This window comes from Zeugodacus cucurbitae, chromosome 6, assembly GCF_028554725.1.
Source record: "Zeugodacus cucurbitae isolate PBARC_wt_2022May chromosome 6, idZeuCucr1.2, whole genome shotgun sequence".
NCBI lineage: Eukaryota > Metazoa > Arthropoda > Insecta > Diptera > Tephritidae > Zeugodacus > Zeugodacus cucurbitae.
Genome location: NC_071671.1, coordinates 26160739 through 26185139, shown reverse-complemented (window position 1 = coordinate 26185139; position 24401 = coordinate 26160739). Strand labels below are relative to the sequence as shown.

The following is a 24401-nucleotide window of genomic DNA, read 5'->3' as shown; positions in this document are numbered from 1 at the left end:
AAAATTTTCGAAAAATTTGCTTAATTTAATGCAGTAGCTTTGGATATGTAGGGATCCATGTCCGACTTTATAGATATGCGTATGATATTGGTGCAATCAAGTAATAAGACAATCTTTGTACCATTTCTACGACAGCCGTTTCTGCGACTTTTCACCATTACTACCGGAACGGTCGCAGAATTTTATCCAGCTAAGTCCTTCAACTTGGCAGTATTTCTCAAAATTAAACAGTGCTTGGTTTAACTTCTTTCTACCGGGAGAGTTTAAGAAAATTAATGATTTTCTTTGAAATTCGTAATCACGACTCGTCGAGTAATAGAAGACCTTTCAGGACCTTTCGCCTTTTTTTTGCTGGATACCTTAATTGCCTTCCAGAGGACCTCGCGTGAAAGTTTATTGAAAGCGAAAAATTATTGCTCTGGGGTAAAGATTTCATTACCTACATGCCCAATAAAATGATTATCGGACGGGATTTCTCAAATAAACCTTAAGTCACGGTACAAATCAAATATTGTCTAAGTCCAACTTTTTAGTTTTGTACCAAAATGGTCCTTTCAGCAGTATTAAAATATGTGTTACTTTGAAATCCGTTACTCACTGAGAATACATCATACAACTGTATGATCAGTTTTCCTCGCTTAAGTCTTCATACGTGTACGTTACTAACGGAACCGGTTCTTTTCATTGTAGCGTGCAATGTCAAAAGAGCGCATGGATATTAGAGAGATTGTGTTTGATCATCGAGAAAAGGAAAATCAAGCAGACAGCTGCAATTGTATCTCAGCTCAGATATAAACACGTATCTGTTGGATACAGTTGTTCAGTTGGCGGTGACTGCATGTCGAATTGCGAATTGGAAATTGATAATATTGTGATTGTATGAATATTTACATTACACACACATATATCGATATACGAACAACACAGTACTACAAAGCCATTGACCTAAAATCACAGTGTCAAAATTCATAACAAACCAGAAAAGGTGGGTGAATAAAGCAAATATATATGTATGTATGTATACACATACATATAGTTAATGTGAAACAGATGTGCACCATACTAGATAAATTTCCGTGCTTACTTCTCATCGGCGTTCATTGTTTTAATTAAAAGTATAACAATTAAAAGGTCGATGAAGTGATGTTTTATGTGGTTTTTAATTGAAAAGCATGTGTGTCAATATGTAAGTATGTCATTATTATAGCGCAGTTGAATCGTGTACGCGTGATTCAAGTGAATATCGCAAATGAAATGACAGAAAACACGGTGCAGTGCAGTTGAAAATTGCTATTAATCGCAACAAAAGTGTATATTTATATACAAAATCAAAGACGAGGTGCGAAAATTATACTCAAAACTGGTTTTCTTATCGTGAGCTACACTTTATCGCCGTAAAAAAAATTAAACACGCTCACGTTTCTCGGCTGCGTCGCTTTCGCTTGTGGTTTCGACATTTGCTTTTTGGCGCTCTCGCTTATCACTTGCCGATTTGAAACTTTTATTCAATTAATTTAAAACTGTATTATTATAACTAAATCTTAAACGCGTTTTAAATTGTGTTTAATCAATGAATTTGTTGCGAAAAATGTGTCCTCTCATCATTTGGTTGCGTAGTTGTGGTCGTTATTGCGCTTGAAATTACAAACGCTTTTGTTATGGCAAATTGAATGACTGCTTAACAACCGTTGCGGTGTAGGTGTTTGGATTAGGGGCAGGTGCAGTGTTAAAGTGGTAATGAAATAAATGAATTAAATAGTAACAAGCATAAAAAATACAAAAAACATTAATTATTTTGAAAGTGACAGCGGTGAAACAGCTGTTTGCTGGAATGTCAAAAAAAGGAAATAAATAGAAGTAATAGATTGATATATAAAAATGGCACATAGATGGCGCTAATATTTCATAAACATTTAACAGCTGTTATTTTCAAAAGTTTTAAGGAGGATAAATTGATCATTCGTCAATATGAAATTTTTAGTGAGATCAACAAAAAAAATCTTGCTCATTTCAAGCAAGTAATATTGTCATCAATTCATACAAAACCTCTCCATTCTAAAATGGTTTGAAAAGTTCAAGTTGTAAGAAGATTTTGTTGAGTAGATTGGATGATGTCAACATCCGATGAGACGGCACTAGGAGTTTTCAAGAGAAAGGTTTTGCGGAAGATTTACGGTTCCTTAAACATTGGCAAGGGGATATATCGCAGACGATGGAACGATGAGCTGTATGAGTTATTCGACGACATTGACATAATTCAGCGAATAAAAAGACAGCGGCTACGCTGGTCAGGTCATGTTGTTCGAATGGACGAAAGCGCTCCAGCTTTGAAAGTGTTCGATCCAGTAACAGCAGGTGGTAGCCGAGGAAGAGAAAGACCCTTCACTCTTTTGGAAAGACTATAACTAAAGAAAAAGGTTTTAGACAAAGATTCGAGAAAAAATATACATAGTTCACTCAAATATTTTTCAAACGGCTCTTCAATTGTTTAAATCGTTCAAACATCACAGAAATGGCTGGAGGTACAAAAGAATGATTTTGTTTGAAGTTGATGCACTATTTTTCGGCACTTTATGGATCTGTAGATAAAGCTTTTAATTAATTATTAGTGAAGAAAGTGATTTAAAATCCTCTGCTACGCCGTTTTTTTTGTAGTTCTCCGAGGTTGTAACTGTTCCAAGATTTCGAGATCTCTTTTAGTTATAGGTTGATTCCTCGTACCTTTAGTATATATTTTAAGCTTTGCTGAATGACCCCATGTCATTAAAATTCCATTGACTGCTCGATACAACTATTGATTCAAATAATATTTTCTATAATATTTTTTTCTTTTTCCAGGGGAGCACCAACGGAAATACTGTGACATATATGATTCCAACGTGTAAATAAGGTAAAGTATAAATTTAAATATTTGGATAAAAAATACAAAAAAATTATTCAAAAACATATAATACTAAGGAGCCTAAAATATTATTTTTTATATCTCACATATCTGCTAGTATAAATATATAGGATTAAACGATTTTTATAGAAAATTTATTGGCATAAACAGACACCTGCAAGCGGTTAAAACATACTTAGATGGCTTTTGGTTTATAAAAAATACAAACGTAGAGTATAAAATAATATCACAAAATTGCATACATTTTAAATAGTACACTTAAAACGCGTCTCACAAATATCGTTAGAATATTAAATTAATGACTAAGTGTGAATGAAATGTTTAAAACTATATAAGTGCCTATATAAACTCCGACAATTCAGAGCCATATTCTTCTTACAACTAATAGTGTCGTTATTACTAGCAGAGTTAACGAGCTCTGTAACGTCTGACTCGCGTTCGGATCGACATAAACGTTTTGCACATATTTCTCGAATATATCCTCCATAATGCGTTTTGAATTATCCGCCTTCAAGTCGACTAAACCACGAAGTCCATCCGTCTTATCGTGAAACATGACATTATTACGTTTATCGAAAATGCCATACATGGTGAATGGACGCGTTTCGGGGCGATAGCTTTTGCCGAAGAGCTGATCGATGTCACGCAAAGAATTATAGATTTCATTGCTGCGCGTCAACGAGTTGTTATGTGTCATCAGATGACCACGTGTAGTCCAGTGCATGTAACAATACTCGAATTTCGAGTGACGTTCATTCGTACCGTAGGGACATAAAACGCGGAAGGACTTGTGACCGCTGTCACGCACCCATTTCGCTGTTATATTTCCCACTGTATAGTTTTTGTATATATCCGAGCTGAGGAAAGCCACTTCACCCCCTTCGGCTAGACAACGTAAAGCGCCCTCATCGCCACGATACGTATCCGGACAGGTGCGATGTGCATTCGGATGCCAAGTGCACGAGTCACGATGGAAATACGATTGTAGTGTGGTCATGCGTTGTGTCACATTTACAATAGTTTCCTGCACCGACAGATGTGTGGGTCCTTCGTATGAGGGTAAACAGGCTTTGGCGTCTTCAAGATCGGCAAATGATTTGAATTTCGAATCCTTATGCACCACAGCTATGACGGCATAACGGTCGTGCATATCCTGTGAGAATTCGTAAAGTATCGGCACAAGATTGTAGTCACGTTGTGCACGTATACGATTCTCGTGATCGACCAATACCACATCGGCTGCCTTATATTTTATATCATCCATACAAGAATCTAAGCTTTCGGAGCGTATACACTGGATATTCGGTTCGACGCCATACACTTGTGAGGCTTCCTGCAGCCATGAGCACTTAATATGTTGAATTATGGATGTAGTGCAGTAAACTATCGAGCGCGGCGGATTACATTCGGGGAAGCTATATGCGCTCTGAAAAGCTGGTGCCTGATCGAGATAGTCATCGATGGGTATGACATTATCCAAAGTCACGATCTCCACGTGATAATTCTCCAATAGGTTTAGTAAGGCATTCTGCCAGCTGTTCGGTTCATTGTGGTTCAAGCCGGCGACTAGATTTTGTATCTGCGCAGCGTGACTACGGCGCGCCGCTATGACAGGCCAGGGTTTTGCAACCCAAACGCACGGACGCTCTGTCGTGATGGGCTGCAGATGTCCATCGGCGCACAGGTAGCTGTACTCGCTTGGATTAGCCTGCGCTGGCAGACCGGTTAACTATAATTATGAATGTTAATATTATTAGTTGAAGTTTCTGTGAGCAAATATTTTCAAAACTTACGCCAAAGTGACTGCGCACATCATCTAGTCGCGCCCAAGCAACATTGCCAACACCATTTGTGAGACAATACAGTGCGCCGCGACGTCCCCAATGCTTGTCGCCAACATCGCAGCGATATGAATCGTAACAAAGCTGACATAGCGACGGGTAACGATCTTTCAGTAAACGATCCTGTTTCGGATCCGGCACCCAAGGTCCAGCCTTGCAGCTGGGTCCAAAATACTTAGCCGAAGCGCTAATGCGATCTTCTGTCAGTGAGATCTCTGGATTGCAGGATTTCGAAATCAATGTCGATTCGAAGTACTGTAAATTTATGCATACGAAGTCAATATATTTCTTTACAAATTCTCAAATTTCTTATAATACATACATTAGCTAACACCTCAGCCCAATGATTGCCCATACCATAACCGGGATGACACAGTTTTGCGCCACGCAAATCATGTACTGTATGTATGTTGGCTTCATTGTCGACCACCGCCACTATTTCATATTCGAAATTCGTTTCATGTGAGCGCATCTCACTTGTAACTAGTATTTCCACGCTAGCCCAACGCGCTGCTATTAGCTCTTCGGCCGAGAGTACGCCGAAATGTGCGGTACCTTTATGTATGCGCCGTATACAATCCAGCCGATCTACACCAATCACACATTCAATATTACTGGTGGATTCCAGGAGTGGGCAGAATTTCGGCGTTTTGCGATATGTGCCACGCGATTCGACAATGCAGACACGCACTGTGGATTAGATATTATGCTATTAAATATTCTTTTAAATTTCAAGTAAGCTCTGCAGACTAGGTTGAATGATGTGACGTTTGGTTTTGATAAAGATTAACACTTGAACATTCATGCTTTTTTCGAATACTTTATTTCCGTTTGATTTGAAAGTTTCGGGCATTAATCCAGTAATCTTACTCCATAAAACAGGCTCATTTATGGAGTTTTTATTTAAGTGAATACGCATGGGTTCGGATCGGTAACCCGTATCTATTCCGACTAGCCTCAATAGCTGCATTTCGATAAGTCCTCTGTACTTTAAATAGACGTTTTGATGCTATCTCGCCACTTGATCAAATCTACCATTACCACACCATATTAAAATCTTCTGAATCCATAGTCTGAGCAGTTGTTCTACTCTTTCCTAATGATTGTAGTCTCAACACGAGATGGAGAAAGGAATGTTCATAGAAACGAACTTGTCTTATATTCGAGCTTGAACTTAACAATAAAGGATTCCCCTTCGTCTTCAGGAATGCGGTAAAGTCATACAAAATCTATATCCTCTGGCCAACATACTATGCTGAAGTCCATTGCCTCATAATATGGAATGGTCTCAATAAACTGTGACAATGACAACGAGAGAATAATCGTCGACATGAGACGCTCAAGATGGGATCCTCTGTTTACAAATAGCCCATTTATAGCTTTATATTTCAAAGACCAAATGGGAAACTTTTTTTTGGGAAAAAACTATTAAGGGTTTAGTGCGCAATCGCTGAGGCAGTTATTGCATTATATTGGACAAATAATAAAAAACAAGACCGAATTGATTAACATAACCTCAAAAATTGGTGGTTTTCATTGTCTGTAATTCACCTGGTCATTAATTCTCAGATGGTTTACACTTTTTTAAGATTTCTTAAATGCATCAAAGATGTTTACAATTAAAATCCATTAAATTAAAACACATTTCTTAACAAATTCGCTACATAAAAGCTTGTGAAGGGCATCATTTTTTAATGAAAGACTACCATCAACAATTCTTAGACAATTGTGTGTTTTGAACATTACTTTTCGGTTATTTTTAAAAGCTTTTCAATAAACTGTTATCTTGCACTTACGCGCATTCGTTAATAAACTGTGGTTTTTTATATGCAAATTCATTGGATCTTTCAGTTTCAATTGAAGATCAACGTGATATTTCTACGAATTATATGGATTGACCTTGAATATTCGGAGAAGAAAAGAGCGTTAATATTACCGGTCATTAAACGAGTTGCCATGCAAAGTGCTCGATTACTGAAACTGACACAGATTGAGTCATGCTTACTCCACAGACGTTTCAATATTTCGCTGGAGTCCCCCTCCCATGTGTATATGTATATATGTATGTAATATGCATTACTGCACGTCAAAATTTGACTGCTTGTGTGAGTTTTCAACATTCAGCCATCCGCTCGTTAGCTCATTGCCACTATTAATTTGTTGTCTAGTCTATAATTATCAAGCAACAACTACATACATTTGAGGAATACACACAGATACTTACAGTAGAGTAAGTAAATATATCCATGTGGTCTATAAAACAAGAGCATGATGTTTAGTCTTCAATGTCGGTTCTCGCCGCCGGCGGATGCGTGCGACAAATTCAAGCAATTATGCAGTTTTCATACTTGACATATATGTATATATGTACATACATATGTATTGTATTTCCAGAAATTTACGCATTGTAACCGGTTCCATGCGTAATTGTAACCAATAGCGGTCAGTGCTAGGTACCTTCAGGCTCAGTCTCAGGGGAATCACAAGCTGTTTATAAAGGTAATTTTTCTTAATTCTTTTTGGGTTTTGTCTCTTCTCTAGTCTTTTTATTTTATTTTATTTGTTTGCATATGCAAAACATGCCGATGCATAAATATTTGAAATGTATCTTACTGTTTATTTGCTTACCTTTATTTGCTGATTTAATACAAGCTCTTCTTAATTTATGATGTTAAAAAGAACTGTGCATGTCATTTATGAGCTTGGTTGACTTTGACAAATAAGCAAATAATTCGGTTGTTTGTGATTTTTTTTTTGAAGTCTGTCACAAAGAAGTTGCTCATAAAATTAGATAAACATTTGGAGATGGTTTAAAACTTGTGGGACCCTTTATCTGCTGAATTAAATTGGTATAAATCATAATAGAAGGTCGTCAGAAATGTTAACGTTAGTTATATGTCAAATCGGCCGTCAAAGTGAAGAAGTGCTTTTGACATTAATGTTTAAAATAATTCGACAAATCGCCAAACAAACCCGATTCCAACGGAACGGCATTTAAAAATCGTGTAAATTGATTTCCAAAACTCACAATCTATCCAATATATACATTTCTACTGTGGAAACTTCTTTAGCGATGAGTTAAAAGTCGCGCTTAAGGGGGGTGTAATTGAGAAAAGTTCTGAAGAGACTCTCCAGACTCTCGTGTATACCGACAAATGTTAGCGTCTTGAGTAATCTACCCCTACTCTTGAGTAATCGCCGCCTAAAGGCTTTATACTTTTCCCAAAACAAAAGATAGAATCAACGTTTTCTTCAATAGCGAGATTCAATTGATCTCTCAGAAGATCTCTCGTTCTTCTTTAAAGTTTTCCCATAATATATACTGAGTTGTTGAAAACGAAAGTCTTTGTCATTAAGCAGTCAGCAAAGACCCTCCAAACTCTCGTGTATACCGACAAATGTTAGCGTCTTGAGTAATCTACGCCTACTCTTGAGTAATCGCCGCCTAAAGGCTTTATACTTTTCCCAAAATTTACAGCTAGAACCAACGTTTTTTTCAATAGCGAGATTCAATTGTAGATCTCTCGAGAGAATGTGACTCGGTTGAAAACGAAAGTCTTTGGATGCCATTAAGCAGTCAGCAGATAAAGGAAAACGGGAAAAAATATCGAAATTTTTAAAAATATTTTGCTCCGATGTTTATTGTATGAAGCGCGAAGAAATTAGTCTAGAATACACCAAAAAGTAAACAACGCGTGGAGTAGAACTCTGGATAAAAGATTTTACTGAAAAATCTCAGTACAACTCCTCGCTCAGGCATCTTACTTGTTCCACTTGACCTTCGGTGCCTGTTTTTTGTACCCAAAACTTCGAATATGTGTTTCAGGAAACGAGACAAATTCATGTGAAGTAGTCACAGGCCATGTTGACCGAGAAAAATGTATCGATGTATGAAAATTGTTGCTATAATTGACCGAAAGCAGCTTATTTTGAAGATGACAATAAAGATTTCTATTGAATAGCATGAGCATAATCTTTTTTAGCGAAGGTCCAAAGGTGTTGAAAATGTAGATAGAGAGTTCTTACTACTAAAACCATGAGATTGTTGTAAATGAAGCCATACAGTTTAAATAATTTCCGTTAAACACAGATCGTGCGTATATTAGTGAATCTTGAGGTTCAAAGTTTAAAAGCCTTGCATATATGTATGTACATTCATATGTATGTAAATATTCCGCGAAGTTTCTTGATTGATTATTTAGTAATTAAAAAACAAGTATTTTTCTTGCTAGAAAGTTGTTTTTATTTGAGAAAAATCGTTTATTTAGTTTAGTCTTGGGGTTATTGCATTTTTCAAAATTAAAAAAAAAAAATCTTCCATTAAAACAAAAAAACACATTTGGGTGTTTATTATTCTAATCACTGCAAGGAATACCTAGTTAGACAGCTCCTTTCATTAATTTAATTTCCAATTTAGACAGGTTTTAAACAAAGAAATTATAAATAATCATCATACATTTCATTTAGCGCATGAAAAAAGTAATTTAAATTAAAACCGGTGTATTTGTATTGTCATTAGTAATTAATTACTTGAAGTCTTGAAATACAAAAAATCGTAAAAATACATTTCAAACATTTTGAACATACATATAATAAGCATATAAACGTCTGTAATTATCTTAAAGTTTTTTTGTAATTTTTGTGGCTGCGAGCATCTGGACAATCGTCTTATTTGAAAGGCAGAGTGTTGAATAATCATTGAAAAAAAAGATAAAACATATTTATTTTGTTAAAAAAAAGTATAAGATTTTTTTTTTAAATTCTTTACTGCCACATTCAACTAATTTGAAACAAAAACAATTTTAGAATGTTGCCACGTTTTGTAAATTTCGAGTACAAGAAATTAAAAAAAAATTAAAAAATTCGACAAAATTCTATTAAACTAAAAATATTTAAGAAAGTTATTAGCTAAAAACTACTTTTGTGGAGAGTTGCCAGATGTAAACATTTTTTCATTTAATAAAGCTTAAAAGTTAACAATTTATTGCATTATGGGCAGCAAACTGAAGAGCGATTTGAAAACGTACAGTTGAAAATATTTCGAGATGCAGTTGCCACCTGTTTAAATGTGATTTGTAAAGGGAATTTTCTGAGACAATATTGTTATTTATTAAAAAAAACCATTACTTATCAATTCTTCCTTATTATTATAACAATAGATTGCTGACTATTTGTTGTTTCACGCTTCATATGATTTTATATTGAAAATATAACTTTTCTTATTTGAAAAACTCATTGACAGTAAATGAGGGTAGATCTGTGGCACCTATGAAATTATAAAATATTCTATTTATTTAATACAATAATTTATTAATTAAATTCCTTTCTAATAGTTATTTCCGAGTTTCATAAATTACTATTACATATAAAAAAGTAAAACAACAACACTAACAAACAAACAATTTGCTACAATTAATAGCTCAATAGAAAGGTAATACGTCATATTTCCTTTTAATCTGCATAAAATCTTACTGAAACGCTTTAAACACTTTTTAGTGACTTCGATCGGTTAAGTAACCTGACTAATTTCCAGTTTTGTCATTGGGTTATTTTTTGAATTCTTCAAACAAGTTTTATTGCTTTAAATTAGCGAACGCTAAAATTTATGAAATAATATTTTTTGTAGTATTTTTTTTTTAATCGATTGTTTTTGTATTTCATACAAAGCTTAGCTCAAAGTTAAGTAGACAAAAAGCTGGTTTAGTTTAGCACGACGACGTGACAATAATGAAGAGTGTTTAGTGAAGAGTGAAGCGTCATCTTTGCTAGATTTTCGGCTTATTTAGTTTAAATTTAGCTGCGCGGCAATATTTTAAGACAATTAGCAAATTATGCATTTAAATCATTCGAGTTTTTTTCTTGAGCTTTCTTGACAGCTATAATTAGCGCATGAAACTATTGTTTAAAATTTTTGTGTTTTTAGCAATTTAAAGTGGAAATAGAAGAGCGTGTCGAATCGAACAAAGATCTGTTATAAATCACTTAAACTGGTATAACCTATTAGAGATAGAATATTAAGCGGATATACCATTTATCTCATGTTAATTTCGACTGGAAAACTTCGATAGCAAATTTAAATTTTGTTTCACAAGAGAGCAGATTCTAAACCGAGTGGCGGTGTGGATAATCGAAAATTTATGATTATTAATTGTGTTTAATAATATGCTAAAACATTTATAGTTGCTCATACTATAATGGTTCTGCGTTTTTTAAAATAGTCATTGAGAATTTAAAAAAAAATGAGAAAAATAAAAAAGAAATTATAAAATTATTAAACAATAATTTTCCAAAAATTTGTTTAGCCATTATTTTTTGGAATATTAAGTTGTCATCATTTATTAAAAAAAAACAGAGTTGCCATAAGTTTTGTTGCAAAATCTTCATAAGTTAGCTGATCTTTCGAATTAAGTTTTAATTAAATGCTACTAATTGAATACCAAAACTGCTAATTGAACTATCAATTAAACTAATTGAACAAAAATTTCAACCAATTAAAGTTTTAATATCATTTAAATGTATTTAATTCGCAGGAAAAATAGGTTAACTAGAAGACCATCAATAATACTTGATATTAAGACCTCGGAATTTCATTTAATCCATGAATAATTAACGAAATAGGGTTGCCATATATTTCAGTTCGAGGAATTCACATTAGTTTGCTATTTTCATTGATTGAATTAAATAAAATTTTCATGAAATACTATTAAATGGCTTCTACTTTGACTAATCGAATCACAATTATGTTAATTGCACAAATAATTAGATCAGTTATAACTTATTTTTTTTTTTAATTGACTCAATTTATAGTACAAATATTTTAATTAGGACAAAAAATGTAGCAAACTTTGCAATTTCTTTTCTGAAATCATATTTTCTTGATTACTTGATCCATTTAAAGGGCTTTCGCTGTATGAAACGCGATAACACCAACATCATTTTTACTTCGTGGCAGAGCTTACTTTATAGCATTTAATTACATTTAAAGATTGTAATTATGAGCAATTGTAATGTAATTTTTCTTATTTACAACCGACTTACACTTTCCATCGTCAAACATCTCGGCGCTGGTTTCGGCATGAAGCACTGATAAGATTGCCAGTAGCAACAAAACAAATGAACGCCCCCCGATTGCGAACATCATCATCAACAACACAGAGCAGACAATTATACACTCGTATTAGTTAATAATATTTATTATTATTATTTCCAGAAATGATTTTAATCACCGCTATAGTTGTAATATAACTCGCTTTGTTTACTACGATGTGTGTGTGTGTTTTTTTGTAATTAAAATAGCATGGAAAGCCCTTATATTGCACAATATCGCACTTAATTTGTAAGCATTAATTGCTTTGCACTTTCGAAAGTCCCATAGGACGCCAATTTGTGGATGGTTGGTTCTTGAATAAAAACCAGATCTGTAACCGTTATCACTTGAAAAACGCCCACTTTGTAATTGTAACAGCCGTTGAATTACACAAGTTTATTCCGTTTAATTATTGACAGCTGTCGGGTTTTAAGCAGCTTCTTCTTTCCACTTGATTAAAGTCCGACTTCAACGCTGAGCTTTTGCATTCAACAACAAACTACTCGCTGCGATCGCCGCACAACAACTGAGCGTTTATTTTCGAAAATGTTTGTTTACATTTGAAATTTTGAAATCATTGCCGTAAAAGCGCACTTTGAAACGCGCTCGGGGAAACCGGTTTACGACGTACTCTCACGCTCAGCTCAGCTTTCATGAGCGCACTGACGATCTGAATGATCAAAAGCTGAGATTTGCTGAAGTGCAGATCAGTTGAGCTGCGTAACTTCTAGGCTGTTGTTTTTGTTGTTGCTGATAGCTGGTGATTTTTTTGTGCTCCCTTGTTTGAGTGACAAGTTCAATGCAGTTTGGTTTGGCATCAGCAGCAACTTGTGGTTCGGCTTTTAATGTAAAGTGCGGTTGGCAATGAGTAAAAAATGCAGCAGTTAAAGAAAAAAAAAAATTAAAAAGTCGAGTCGCTCCATATGACTGATCAGGTTTCCGTTAATGAATATCATCATTTTATGATTTTCGAAAAATAAAAGTCAAGTGTGTTACACTAGTAGTAATCAAATGTATTAATTTCGAAAGAGCGCAGGGAGAGTGGCTTGATAACTATGAGCTAAATATTACTAAGAATTAAGTAAATATTATTTTATTTTTAATATTTATATTAATTATTCAAATTTTTAATTTAAAATTCAAATGTGAAGTACTCATTAGCGGTGATCTGGTTTAAATAATTTTTCGAATACAAGCCTGAGAACTGAACTATTCTCGATTGTGTATTTTTTGTTATATACTTTGGAAAATCACTGAAATATTCTCTGGCATAACGGCTTTTTATCATTTCCTAATCAAGTCCTATATTTGACCTTGGTTGTGTCAATACACCTTTAGGATCTTCCAGAATTTATTTCTGGGATAGTTTACCTTTTAAATTAATTTTTAAATTTATGTTTATAATTAACACATTGAGATCGCAACGTTAGTGTTCGGAATACAATATATTGTTCATTTCAAAATTCTTCGAATATTTTTGATAGCAGCGTGACGAAATAGACGTACGTTTTTCTCTCACTTAACGCTTATATTACTTGAAAATAATAGTGTATATGCAGATGTAAAGATTGTGTGGATCTTTTCTCGTAGAATTCCGAATGAAATACTCTTCTTGAATAAAGTTCTAGGTTTGATACAACATTCCGAGCTTCTTCGAAATCGGGGATTTAATAATGTTTTAGCTAATTGAGTTCGTAATCGAGTTCGATTACCGAATATGTAGGATGATGATTTTCGTTCTAATTCTATATGTAAGGAAATGTTAATTTTTTTGGAAAAAACATTTATTAATTTGCCTGCTTGCTGTCTCCTTCAAAATAGTCTCCGTTCGATTATGCATTTATGGCAGCGCTTCTTCCAACTGTCGAAACAATTCGATTTTCGGTATATACTTTGGACTCTTTCAGCAATTTCAACTATGCTTGTAAAACGACGGCTCTTTGAGGTTCTCTTTACTTTTGGAAATAGGAAAACTCACAGGAGTTGTGTCATTTTGACGATTTGACTTTTTGAAAATTGGAAATTTAAAAATTCCCGTTATTTTTTTAACACATCTCGTATATCGATTAAAGTTTAGGTTTCGAAATATAAGCCGTATCTTGAGTTTTGTAAAATAATTTATTGATGATTGTGTTTTTCGTAAAATTAGTTGAATTAGGACATTTCTATCTGCATTTCGATTCGTTCAAATTTAAAGCATTCCCATACCCATAAACTAGTACTTATCTTGATGGCAGAAGAATGTTGGACATATATATATATATATATTTCAAACCGAATTGCATTAAGAAATATGTAGATCTTAAGTGGAAATACATTCATTGAAGTTCTGAAAAGAATGTTTTAAAATTAAAAAAAAAAATATATTTAAAAAAAAAATCTCTAAAATTCTGCACCTTTTTTAACAAGTGAATTGTTTTTATACATATAAGTATGTCTTCTGCGTGGTAAAGTCAAGAAATTTTCGAAATAAATTATAATTTTTTATAGTGTAAACATTTATTTGTGCATTGTATTTCATTACTTTAATCGCTTATAGGCTTCGACATGCTTTTACTCTCTTTCCAGCATTGATAACCCTTATCAATATTTTATTATATACCAAGAAATGTGTAAATATATAAATATATACTAGGCATTATAGTCAGACATATATGTTTGTATCGGTAGGTATATTAACTCATTTAACTTTACTTATTGTAAATTTATTTTTAGATAATACGAACGTGTGTACTATATACAAATATATGGTATTTTATTTACAAAGTGTCTGCTCTTTAAAATGTTGTTATAAATTTTTATTTTGTTTTTGTTTTATATGTCTACACATTGTAGCAGTGAGGTTATGCTCACACTTCAAAACGTAAGAAGCGATAAAAGTATTATAACTTCAAGTATTAAATATAAGTGGAAATGCATTCGATTGTTTGTAGTGAGACGAGCAACAATTGCGCGGGTGAGTTTACTTTCTGGCAGATATAATAATTTAAGCAAAGCAAACAGTTGGAATAATTGCCAGCTGGGGAAATGTGTGTAGATTGTGTACAGAGATTTCAAGAAATCAGTGAATTTTGTAATAATAAATAATAACAACAATAATATTGTTGCGAAAGCCATAAACACATTGTTAACACAATTTAATTTCGTTGTGAGAACTTAATTATAATTAATAATTATAATTGGTTATGGGATTATTAACGCGGCAAGTAGTCATGCACTAGTGAAGCAACAAGTACGAGACGAATGTGATTTTGTAATATCACTCAGTGGATTATTGCCAGTTGTAAGGGTGTTTTAAGGACAGCTAAAGCATATCTTAGCATAATTAAATCATATTCATTACGATTTTTTTCAATAGAAAAATAATTTATGTATTTAGTGAGGTGAAATTAAAGTGAAGTTGAAGTGATTCATGGATCGTTCAAAACTTTTTTAAAACAACTTGTCAAATTATAGAATTTTCGATTTTTATATTGTCCACCTTTCGGCAAGTAAAGTCCTAAACTCAGAGTGTATTTTTGACTTGAAACAAGTTTCTTATAAAAACCAACAATCGGTCGGAGACAATTTAAGGTTTGTAAGATTCTAAATTTGACGAATAAACTTAAGAAACACACGAGGAAAAGCATAGCCGATTATCTAGGAGAGAAGTGGAAGTGATTTTCAGTGAGAGAGTGTGCTGAATATCTGAAAGATATACATAGGTGCGTGAGGACTATACTCCAGTTGTCTTTTATTAAGAAGTTTGTTTGGAGTCTGAATATTATGTTTCCTATAACTTTGCTATTCAAATAACTTTAAGCTCTTTGTCTTTGTCTTACTTATTACAACTGAGCGAATTTCAAACTGCTCAGTCAATATTTATTCAGTCATTCATTATTTGTACCATAAAGGGTGTGGTATGCTTTATCAACCAAACTTTCTGGAATCGTTTCTTTTAGGTACTACCTTATAGAGTCCAAAAATAATACAGTCCAAAAATGGAGGATATCGGATCATAAACACGCCCACCTCCCACACAAAGGTTATGTTGAAAACTACTCAAAATGCTTAAATCCAGTAAGGGAAAACACAAGAAACCTTAAATTTCATTATAAAGAAGGTTTGGCTCCACCCAAATTGGTCTAAACTACTCGACCAATATCAATGAAACTTGGTTTGGAATATTTTCCTTATATCACAATGATATGTTGTGAAAATGGGCCAAATCGGTTCATAACCACGCCTACTTCCTATATACCAGAACTTTGAAGTCGACCTGAATATATATCGAACATGAGGACCTCGGTGTTTCTAACCTAATATTAGGGTTTCCGACTTTCAATGGACTTTATACCATATATATGACGAATATGTGGGTCAAATTGTGTATTATATAATACTAATAAAATTAAACAAATAAATTGCGAAAGTATAAAATGTTCGGTCACAACCAAACTTAGCCCTTTCTTACTTGTTTATTTTGATTTTTTGATTTTACGTTAAATTTCTATAAGTCTAAAGTAACACCCTTTGTTTGTAATCGTTTAAAGCAAATCATTTCGTACACTTTTATTGATTGATTGCAATAAATAAAAACTTGTTTACATATAAGTTTATATAATCGGTGAGTGCCAAAGTACTCAAAAGCTACGCTGAAACAGTAATTTTTTCTGAATTTCGTGGAAAATATTTAATTTAACGCTCAGCAACAAATATTTCAAAAGCACGATTCTTATGGTCATTAAGCACAGCTTATTTGTATTTGTGTAACACACTGCTTTTATTCAATTTCGGCTAAAACAGCTGGGGAGTTCCCTACAGGCACGGGGTATCCCCACATAAACAAGTAGTGATGAAATTTGCTGCTCTTACTGGTCTTTAGTATTGGGCACCTGTGTTGTAGTGACGTCATTCCATTATTCGCGCTCGCTGCTACGCACCAAACCAATTTGGCATACATTACGAGACTATTTTATATCTGCTTAGATATGTATATATGTACATATGTAGATATATCTGAAAAGAGGCAGTATTTAGTGTTTTCTCATCAGCATGCGAAGCAAAGCGTTAATTACAGTTCCGAGTAGTTGCTGTAGTAATTGATTGAAAAAATAGTTGTTGGGGAATTTCGACACTTTGTAGAATTTCAATTTTCTATGAATCATTTTATAAAAATAAAATAGTGGTGTAGGTAATTGGAATAGAAAACAAATGATATTTTGATTCGATTTAAAGTTTGTTTAACTATGTATTTCAAATATCACAGTCAAGGCGATTGATATGGTTGTTGTATGTTTGCTCTCTTTTAATTTTATGAGCCCTCACTCAGTTCATTGTTGCTTATTTGATCACTCCTGTCAGATAATAATGATAGGTCCCTTCTTCCGAAATTTGCTATCACATTCTCTGTCAAAGCTGGAACCGCCGGATGTCAGATCGTTCGTAAAATTTATCTTTATGATCTTTACTAACCCTTAGCGCATTCGCTGGAGATTATATTAGAAAACAAGTAAGGAAGGGCTAAGTTCCGATGTTGTGACCGAACATTTTATACTCTCGCAATTTATTGATTTAATTTTATTAATATTATATAATAGACAATTTGACCCACATATTCGTCATATATATTGTATAAAGTCCATTGAAAGTTGGAAACCCTAATATTAGGTTAGAAAAACCTATGATCTGATTTCGGCGAAAGGGCGAAAGGGGCTGCCACACTATAAATGCAGTATTTATGCAAAGTTCTGTTCCGATATCTTCACTAGTGCTTACTTTATATATTGTAACAGATTGTCTTCAAAGTTCTGGTATATAGGAAGTAGGCGTGATTGTAAACCGATTTGGCTTATTTTCACAACATATCATTTAGATGTAAGGAAAATATTACAAACCGAATTTCATTGAAATTGGTCGAGTAGTTTCGGAGATCTGGTTCTTGACCCAAAGTGGGCGGAACCACGCCCATTTAACATTTTGTATACCATTTTGAGTGCAGCTCTTCTGCACCATCTTTATAATGAAATTTAAGGACTATATAAGTAAATGCCCGAAAAAAACGACTCCTGAGAGTTTCGTTGATATGGCTTTAATAGTTTACGAGATAAATAAAAAAAATTTAGTAGGGAGCGGGGCCACGCCCACTTTCCCAAAAAAATTACATTCGAATAAGGCTCTTCCTAGAACAAACCTTTGTACCAAATTTTAATTTCATACCTTAATTTATGGCTTAGTTATAGCTCTTTATTTGTTTTCAGTTATCGCCATTTTGTGGGCGTGGCAGTGGTCCGATTCCACCGGACTTTACCTTCTTATGGTGCCAAGGAACACGTGTTCCCAGTTTCATTAAGATATCTCAATTTTTACTCAAGTTACAGCTTGCACGAACAGACAGACATCCGTATTTAAACTTTACTCGTCACTCTGATCACTTTGGTATATATAACCTTATATCTAACTCGTTTAGTTTTAGGACTTACAAACAACCGTTATGTGGGCAAAACTATTATACACTCTTTAGCAACTTTTGTTGCGAGAGTATAAAAACAGTTAGAGAGGTACCTCACGAATCCGACCTCTTACGACCAATTGATACGACGACACATTGATATAATAAAATATAGTTCCATATTCACATTTGAGCTTTTTTCAAGCGAAGAGTATCCCACAAGAAAAATGATGACGTCGCCTTGATTTTCAACCGACTTTCTCTTTCTTTTGCGGTAAAAGATTAGATAAAACACTCACATTGATTTCCATATCTTCGCTAGCAATAAAAGCGTTGTTCAGCTCTTTACCCTTACGGTCATCACTTTTCTGGATCTATTTTCGATTTTCTTTTGAAATAGGGAATGCTTATTAATGAACTATCCACTAAAGTAACTGGTTTCTTGGAACCGTTCACTCACACCGAACCATTGTTTAGCTCCTTACTGTCATCACTTATATGGACCTCCTTTCGGTGTTATTTTGAAGAATGGAATGCTTATTACCGAACTCTTCCTTAAAGTAATTGAATTTGTGGAACCGTTCATTCACACCGAACCGATTTATCACGGTCATCCCTTTTTTGGACCACGGTTCTTTTGAAGTAGGGAATGCTTATTAACGAACTATCCACTGAAGTAATTGGCGTTTTTTACCGTTCATCTGAGGACTGGGTAATGCCTTTAAATTTTCCGTTTCTGTTCACCTTGATCAAATAAACGCCAGAAAAAATTTGTCTTGTCAGTTGATTGTTTCAAAGTGCCTGATCTGGCAGTGTATATATACATGAAAGCGCTCAAATTTCCACTGTTTAAGGGAATGGATTACTCTATAGATAAATAGAGATAGAAACAATCTTTTCAGAACTTTTGATTTATATATATATTATTAGGATCTATTATTCTAGATACAAATATTCTCTTAAAATAAGACCTTTCTATTTCGAACAGTCATTTATTTTGGCTTGACAATCAAAAACGTGTCTCATAAAACATATTATTAGAATTGCACACCAATTATACATTTTTGTTTACTTTAAGCGATAAAGTTATCCTAATCATCTTGAAGTATTTCTTCGAGCCGTAAGAATACAATTTTATCACTCGTAAACGATGAGATATGATTAGATTTAAATTTATTATGTCGCGTATTCTATAAGACAATAAAACATTATAAAGTGCAGATAACACAGAAACTATAACGGTATTTGAAACACATATGTTTTTTTACTTAGCAACTAATTAAACGTGAATAAAATCTAATTTGTGACATTTTTATTTGTTTATTTATGCTTTTTTACTATTTCAGGTACTAAACTAACAACTCTCAGGCAACACTATTCTATGCCGAAGATAAATAATAATAATCAACGAGAGCGCCACGGTCTTTATGAATTGTTTTTACAATTACGATTATTGCTCGGTGTCCGTGTGAATGGACGAGAAGACGACGAAGCCGGCAAAGACTTATCAGCAAAATACTTCAATTAATGAGATTACGGAAAATTTGCAACTTTTTTTCGTTGTCGTTTCGAAACGATCGTCTGTGGCATTGTTTTGTAGACGATAAAAAGCCAAGTTAGATTTTGGGAAACGTTTCAACAGGTTCTAATTAGCGGCGCTAACAACTGGATATGCAGTTGGTTTTCGCGACCCCAGGTGAACACTTGGACTTGCCGATTTGTGCCAAACTGTGAAATTATAACGGCAATGTGCTGATTTGTTAAGATTTACGCTTGTTTAGTTCGTGGTTTTCAAAGCGGAAGAAGTATTTTAAAAATGGTGAAAGTGAACAGACATCTGCTGCCTATAAAGGCGCATTACTTTTTCTTCATGGCCGGTAATTGAAAACTATTTTTTTTTACTTTGAAATTGACTCAAACTTTGAAATTATATATCTTTTTTTATAAAATCCAGCAATGGGTCCTATACTACCGCAGCTGTCGGTGTATGGCAAGCAATTGGGCGTTTCACCAGATGTAATGGGCTATATAACGTCGGTACTGCCGATTATGTATGTGATAGCGAAACCTATTGTGGGCTATGTCGCCGACTATTTTTCGGTAATTTTGATTGTCATTAATTTAAAAACGTTTATAATTTAATTTACTGTTATTATTTTTTAGCATTTTCGTAAATTTATTTTCTCTTTACTCATTCTACTGATGACGCTCTCTTACGCTGCTTTCTACTTTGTGCCGCCGGCAGCACCGCATGCCATCGACTTGGATGTAACGGACGTTTGGAATGTCAGTTTTGCGGCGGTAGATTTGACGAACTGCTCCTCGGAGGTATGTACGATTAATTTTCTGGGTTTGAGGACTTCACTGGGGTTTCTTCTCTCTTAACACGGCTTATGTTTGGCAGCCGGTTAAAAACTCTAATTAAACATATTCAGAAATATCCGACCAACACGGTACGGAACATTCTGCTAAGATCCGAATTAGCTCCCTCAGATATGGTACTAAACTATGACATCCCAGTTTAGTACTTCGGTAAACGAGTCTTTTAAAAGCCTAAAGATAGTGCGTTGGAACTCCAAACCCTCAGTCAAGAATTGACAAGTTATTATGATTCCTCCGAACGCCCTCTTTCCTTTTATGATCAGAAAATTAACTCAATTTCGTTATAGTAGATGTAGTTGTTTCAGTTCCACGAATACTGACACACGAATCCGACGTAACTGAAATCCTGTAGGTAAAACCAGTGGATCCAAAACAAGATATTATGAGTTTTCTGAGTCTCACACTGCAGAAATTAGTTTTAAGTGGAAAATTGTCAGATTGTTCCGTATTAACCCTCAAATGTGGGTGCTTTATGATAAAGACAACTTTAGCTCCAAACTAAAAGCCTTGATCTTGAGCTCAAGATGCTAACTATTATTTTAAAGAATTTTATTTATTTGCACACACAGATGTTAGTAATTGTTATTGCAAATATTTACTAATTTCAATATTTTTCTATCACTTCAGATATTAACACCTGCCGCACTTTGTTCCGCATCACGTCCGGCGCGCTGCAGCATCGACTCCGCCAATTACACCGATTTCGTTGCATACTTTATGGCTACAGCAACAGCGGCTGCACAGCAGTTTAACTTATCGAGCAACGTGTGGGCACCAAGCAAGACTTATATGTGCCTAACTCAAGCGAATTACAACATTACCAGCGATTTCGCGGATACCAACAACATCACATGTCATTTCGCGCCAGAGTTGCAAACGGACTGCATTTATGGGAATTCCACCTTCTGGCTATTTGTGGTCTTCTTGTGTCTCGGCACCATTGGTTTCAATGTAGTCAACTCTATTTCGGATGCGATTTGCTTCGATATGCTTGGCGAATCGGAGGAGGGTAAATATGGCGCACAACGTGTTTGGGGTACAATCGGTTTTGGTGCGACAGCGCTGTTGGCCGGTATTGCGGTGAATCTTTGGACCACGGAGGCATTGAAGAGTTTCACACCCGCGGTGATTGTGATGCTGATCTTCAGCGGTTTCGACTTGCTGAGCGTCTCAAAGTTGAAACTACCGAAACTTTCGTCGTCTGAGTCCATATTCAAGGATGTCTGGAAATTGGTGAGCCATCCAGCTATTGCTATATTCCTTGTGTTCGCTACAATCGCCGGCATAATCGATTCATTCATCATTTACTTTATGTTCTGGCATGTCGAAGAGGTGGCTGCCGAAACGGGTTTTATGTCGCAGATTAAGTTAATTGAAGGCTGTGTTGTTGCCGCCGAGTGCCTTGCAGGTGAAGTGCCATTCTTTTTCTACAGTGGTAAAATTATCAAGAAACTTGGCTACGTACATTGTATGACGATGTGTTTCTTTTTCTACGCCTTGCGTCTCGCGCTTATCGCTTGGATACCAAATCCCTGGTACTTAGTTGGAGTGGAGTTGTTCTTCCAGGGCAGCACCTATGCGCTGTGCTACACTTGTATTGTCGCCTACGCGTCAGCTGTGGCGCCACCGGGTACTTCTGCTACCGTACAAGGTCTCATGGCTGGCATGGATGACGGTTTGGGCTTCTCCATTGGCTCGCTGGTGGGTGGTCTGGTCTTTAAACACTTCGGTGGTCGTCGCAGCTTCTTCTATTTCGCCATATTCGCATTTACGGCATGTGTGCTCCACATGTTGGTGCGGCCACGTTCCCGTAAGCGCCAATACCTACCGAAGAGTGGCTATCAAGTACCAAATGAGCAGGTAACACTCGGTGCTTTGGCTACAGAGCAAGAAATTAAGGCGTGATCAAGCATAAGACTGTGGAAATACATTACATTACTTTAGATTTGTTATTTGTGACATTTGATAATTTACAATTTTAATTGTATAGTTTATAGATATTTTTATTAATATGACAATCTTATGTTTAGTTGGATAGGGTAATAAAATAAAGTTGATTATTTGTAAATTTATATATACATTCGTAGATATGTAAGAATATATCTAGAAGATTTCGTATACGTGAATTTTATTAAAAAGTAATTTTTAAACGAGAAATGGATTATTTTTCATATTTGCAAATGATCAATTGAAGTTTGGTTAAAAACAATTTTGGAGTCCTTCTTTGCAGATTATATCCAGTAATTGATGGTGACCAAACATATTTTCAGTTCTCGTGTATTAGTAACTTCTTTGTAATGACAATTGAACCGATTCATTGATCCGACCCTATCGAAACTGGTTGCTGTTGTTGTTATAACGATTATTCCGGCTCTGGTTGAAGCGGAAAGCCTAAACATATTGTCATCGAGGTCATCTAACATGATATCCAGGAAACAAACCGTTTCAAACTGTTGACAGGGTCGGAGCATAGAGAGAGGGTTGTTAAAAGAGTCGGATTTGTTGGTCATGTAAAGATAAGGTTAGTATCATGCAGGGATTCGTTGCATGCAGGACATATAATCGATATTTCGACGTCTATTCTGGATAAGTAGGAGTAGCAGGTTAATACAATATTAGGAACGAAGTTGCCCAAGTGTCACTCTTGTTTCACGAAATAATGAGAGCTCGTCGTCTTCAATAGGCGGTGGTTTGACTCCAATGATGTCATTCACTATCAAGGGAATCAAGGAAGGAAGGAAATCCACTGTGAATAGAGTTTAAGGCACGTCTGATGCTGTCCGCGGCCGAAGTTTAGTCGGCGTATTGTTCGATGTCCTCATAGATTGCATGGACGATTTCAGCTCCTAGTAGAAATTACTTTGTGAACAGTTCTTCAAAAGGCATCCTTTGCCAAGTTGACACCACTGAGCTAAAAATCCTCTCCGTTCCCACCCATTGTGGACGAAGAGCTCAGGTTTTCTCTCAAAATTTTTTATTAACCTGAGCGATTTCCTATCAATAAAAACACTTTGTGTAGTTTATACAACAACAATTGCAATAAATTCTTGTGAATTAATTTGCAAATAACTTCTTCAAGATCAGATACATCGCTTACAGATGTTACCTACATTTTTACTTACATACGAAATCATGTTTCACTTCGCAAGCATATAGAGCATATAAGCTGTCACCCAAGTAGAGCCTTGACACTTCTACAACACAATTCTACAACGCTTATATATTAACTTTTAATCATGAATTTATTTTTGAATTCCAATCACTCTCACCACTTCAATAGCAATCATCAATTTTCGGTACATTCGCACCTCTGCCACAATTAGTATTCCATGTGTTCCAAGCTGTGAAACCCTGCGTACGTATAATTTGTCGTGCACACTTGACTGCGGCCGTTATATCATCCGTATACAGTGAACGACAGGGTACACGACAGGAGTTCGCACTGGGTCGGCCATCAGCAGGTTTACACCAATAACGATCGTTTATATGAAATATACCCCAATCTCGTGAACCATCCGGATTTGGTGGACCCACTTCGGCGGTGTTGAAATTGCTTTCGTACTGTGCGATGCACACCCAGTTGGGTATATTGGCACGTGGTATACCCTGTGCGGCCAGTTCGTGTGTCAGCGAACATTTATCGAATATGCGCGACTGTGCGCTGTGTAGCGCGATTGCCAGGAAAAGTGCGACGAGTTGAATTTTCATTGCGAAAAGTCAGTTTTTGGTGTTAAAATGTTATAGTTGGTGGGTAGGTTG

General features: G+C 35.0%; 4 protein-coding genes and 1 long non-coding RNA gene across 12 annotated transcripts in view; 1 reads left to right on the top strand and 4 right to left on the bottom strand.

Moving 5' to 3' along the window:
- The window catches only part of LOC105214031 (uncharacterized), a 5700-nt gene extending 4145 nt beyond the window's left edge, over nt 1–1555 (bottom strand). The window contains exon 1 of the mRNA XM_029041497.2: nt 1419–1555. Within this exon, the coding sequence (XP_028897330.2) occupies nt 1419–1457 (39 nt within the window). The 5' untranslated portion in view covers nt 1458–1555. The remainder of the gene's footprint in view (nt 1–1418) is intronic.
- Mfsd6_6 (major facilitator superfamily domain-containing protein 6) lies at nt 799–22710 on the top strand. Of its 7 annotated transcripts, none has more exons than XM_011187105.3 (6): nt 799–985; nt 2839–2890; nt 19607–20137; nt 20215–20360; nt 20424–20588; nt 21270–22710. In XM_011187105.3, the coding sequence occupies exons 3-6, from the start codon at nt 20077–20079 to the stop codon at nt 22545–22547; spliced, it is 1650 nt and encodes a 549-aa protein (XP_011185407.2). In that variant the 5' UTR covers nt 799–985; nt 2839–2890; nt 19607–20076; the 3' UTR covers nt 22548–22710. The 7 variants fall into 7 exon arrangements, with proteins under 7 accessions (XP_011185407.2, XP_028897333.2, XP_028897332.2 ...); XM_029041500.2 differs by lacking the exon at nt 799–985 and adding an exon at nt 1099–1186; XM_029041499.2 differs by lacking the exon at nt 799–985 and adding an exon at nt 1256–1339.
- Nucleotides 3015–12495, bottom strand: LOC105213976 (transferrin). The gene is made up of 4 exons (XM_011187103.3): nt 11782–12495; nt 5066–5433; nt 4696–4998; nt 3015–4631 (listed from the first exon to the last, which is right to left on the bottom strand). The coding sequence occupies exons 1-4, from the start codon at nt 11885–11887 to the stop codon at nt 3261–3263; spliced, it is 2148 nt and encodes a 715-aa protein (XP_011185405.1). The 5' UTR covers nt 11888–12495; the 3' UTR covers nt 3015–3260.
- On the bottom strand, nt 15401–19164 carry LOC128922895 (uncharacterized). The gene is made up of 3 exons (XR_008472089.1): nt 18411–19164; nt 16888–18373; nt 15401–16828 (listed from the first exon to the last, which is right to left on the bottom strand). It is a non-coding gene; the product is annotated as an uncharacterized LOC128922895 (long non-coding RNA).
- On the bottom strand, nt 22655–24401 carry LOC105213975 (lysozyme P-like). 2 transcript variants are annotated; one of them, XR_008472088.1, is made up of 3 exons: nt 23912–24401; nt 23765–23849; nt 22655–23636 (listed from the first exon to the last, which is right to left on the bottom strand). XR_008472088.1 is itself a non-coding variant. In XM_011187102.3 (2 exons), the coding sequence occupies exon 1, from the start codon at nt 24348–24350 to the stop codon at nt 23916–23918; it is 435 nt and encodes a 144-aa protein (XP_011185404.1). In that variant the 5' UTR covers nt 24351–24401; the 3' UTR covers nt 22655–23849; nt 23912–23915. The 2 variants fall into 2 exon arrangements, 1 of the variants encoding a protein (XP_011185404.1); XM_011187102.3 differs by having other exon boundaries at nt 22655–23849.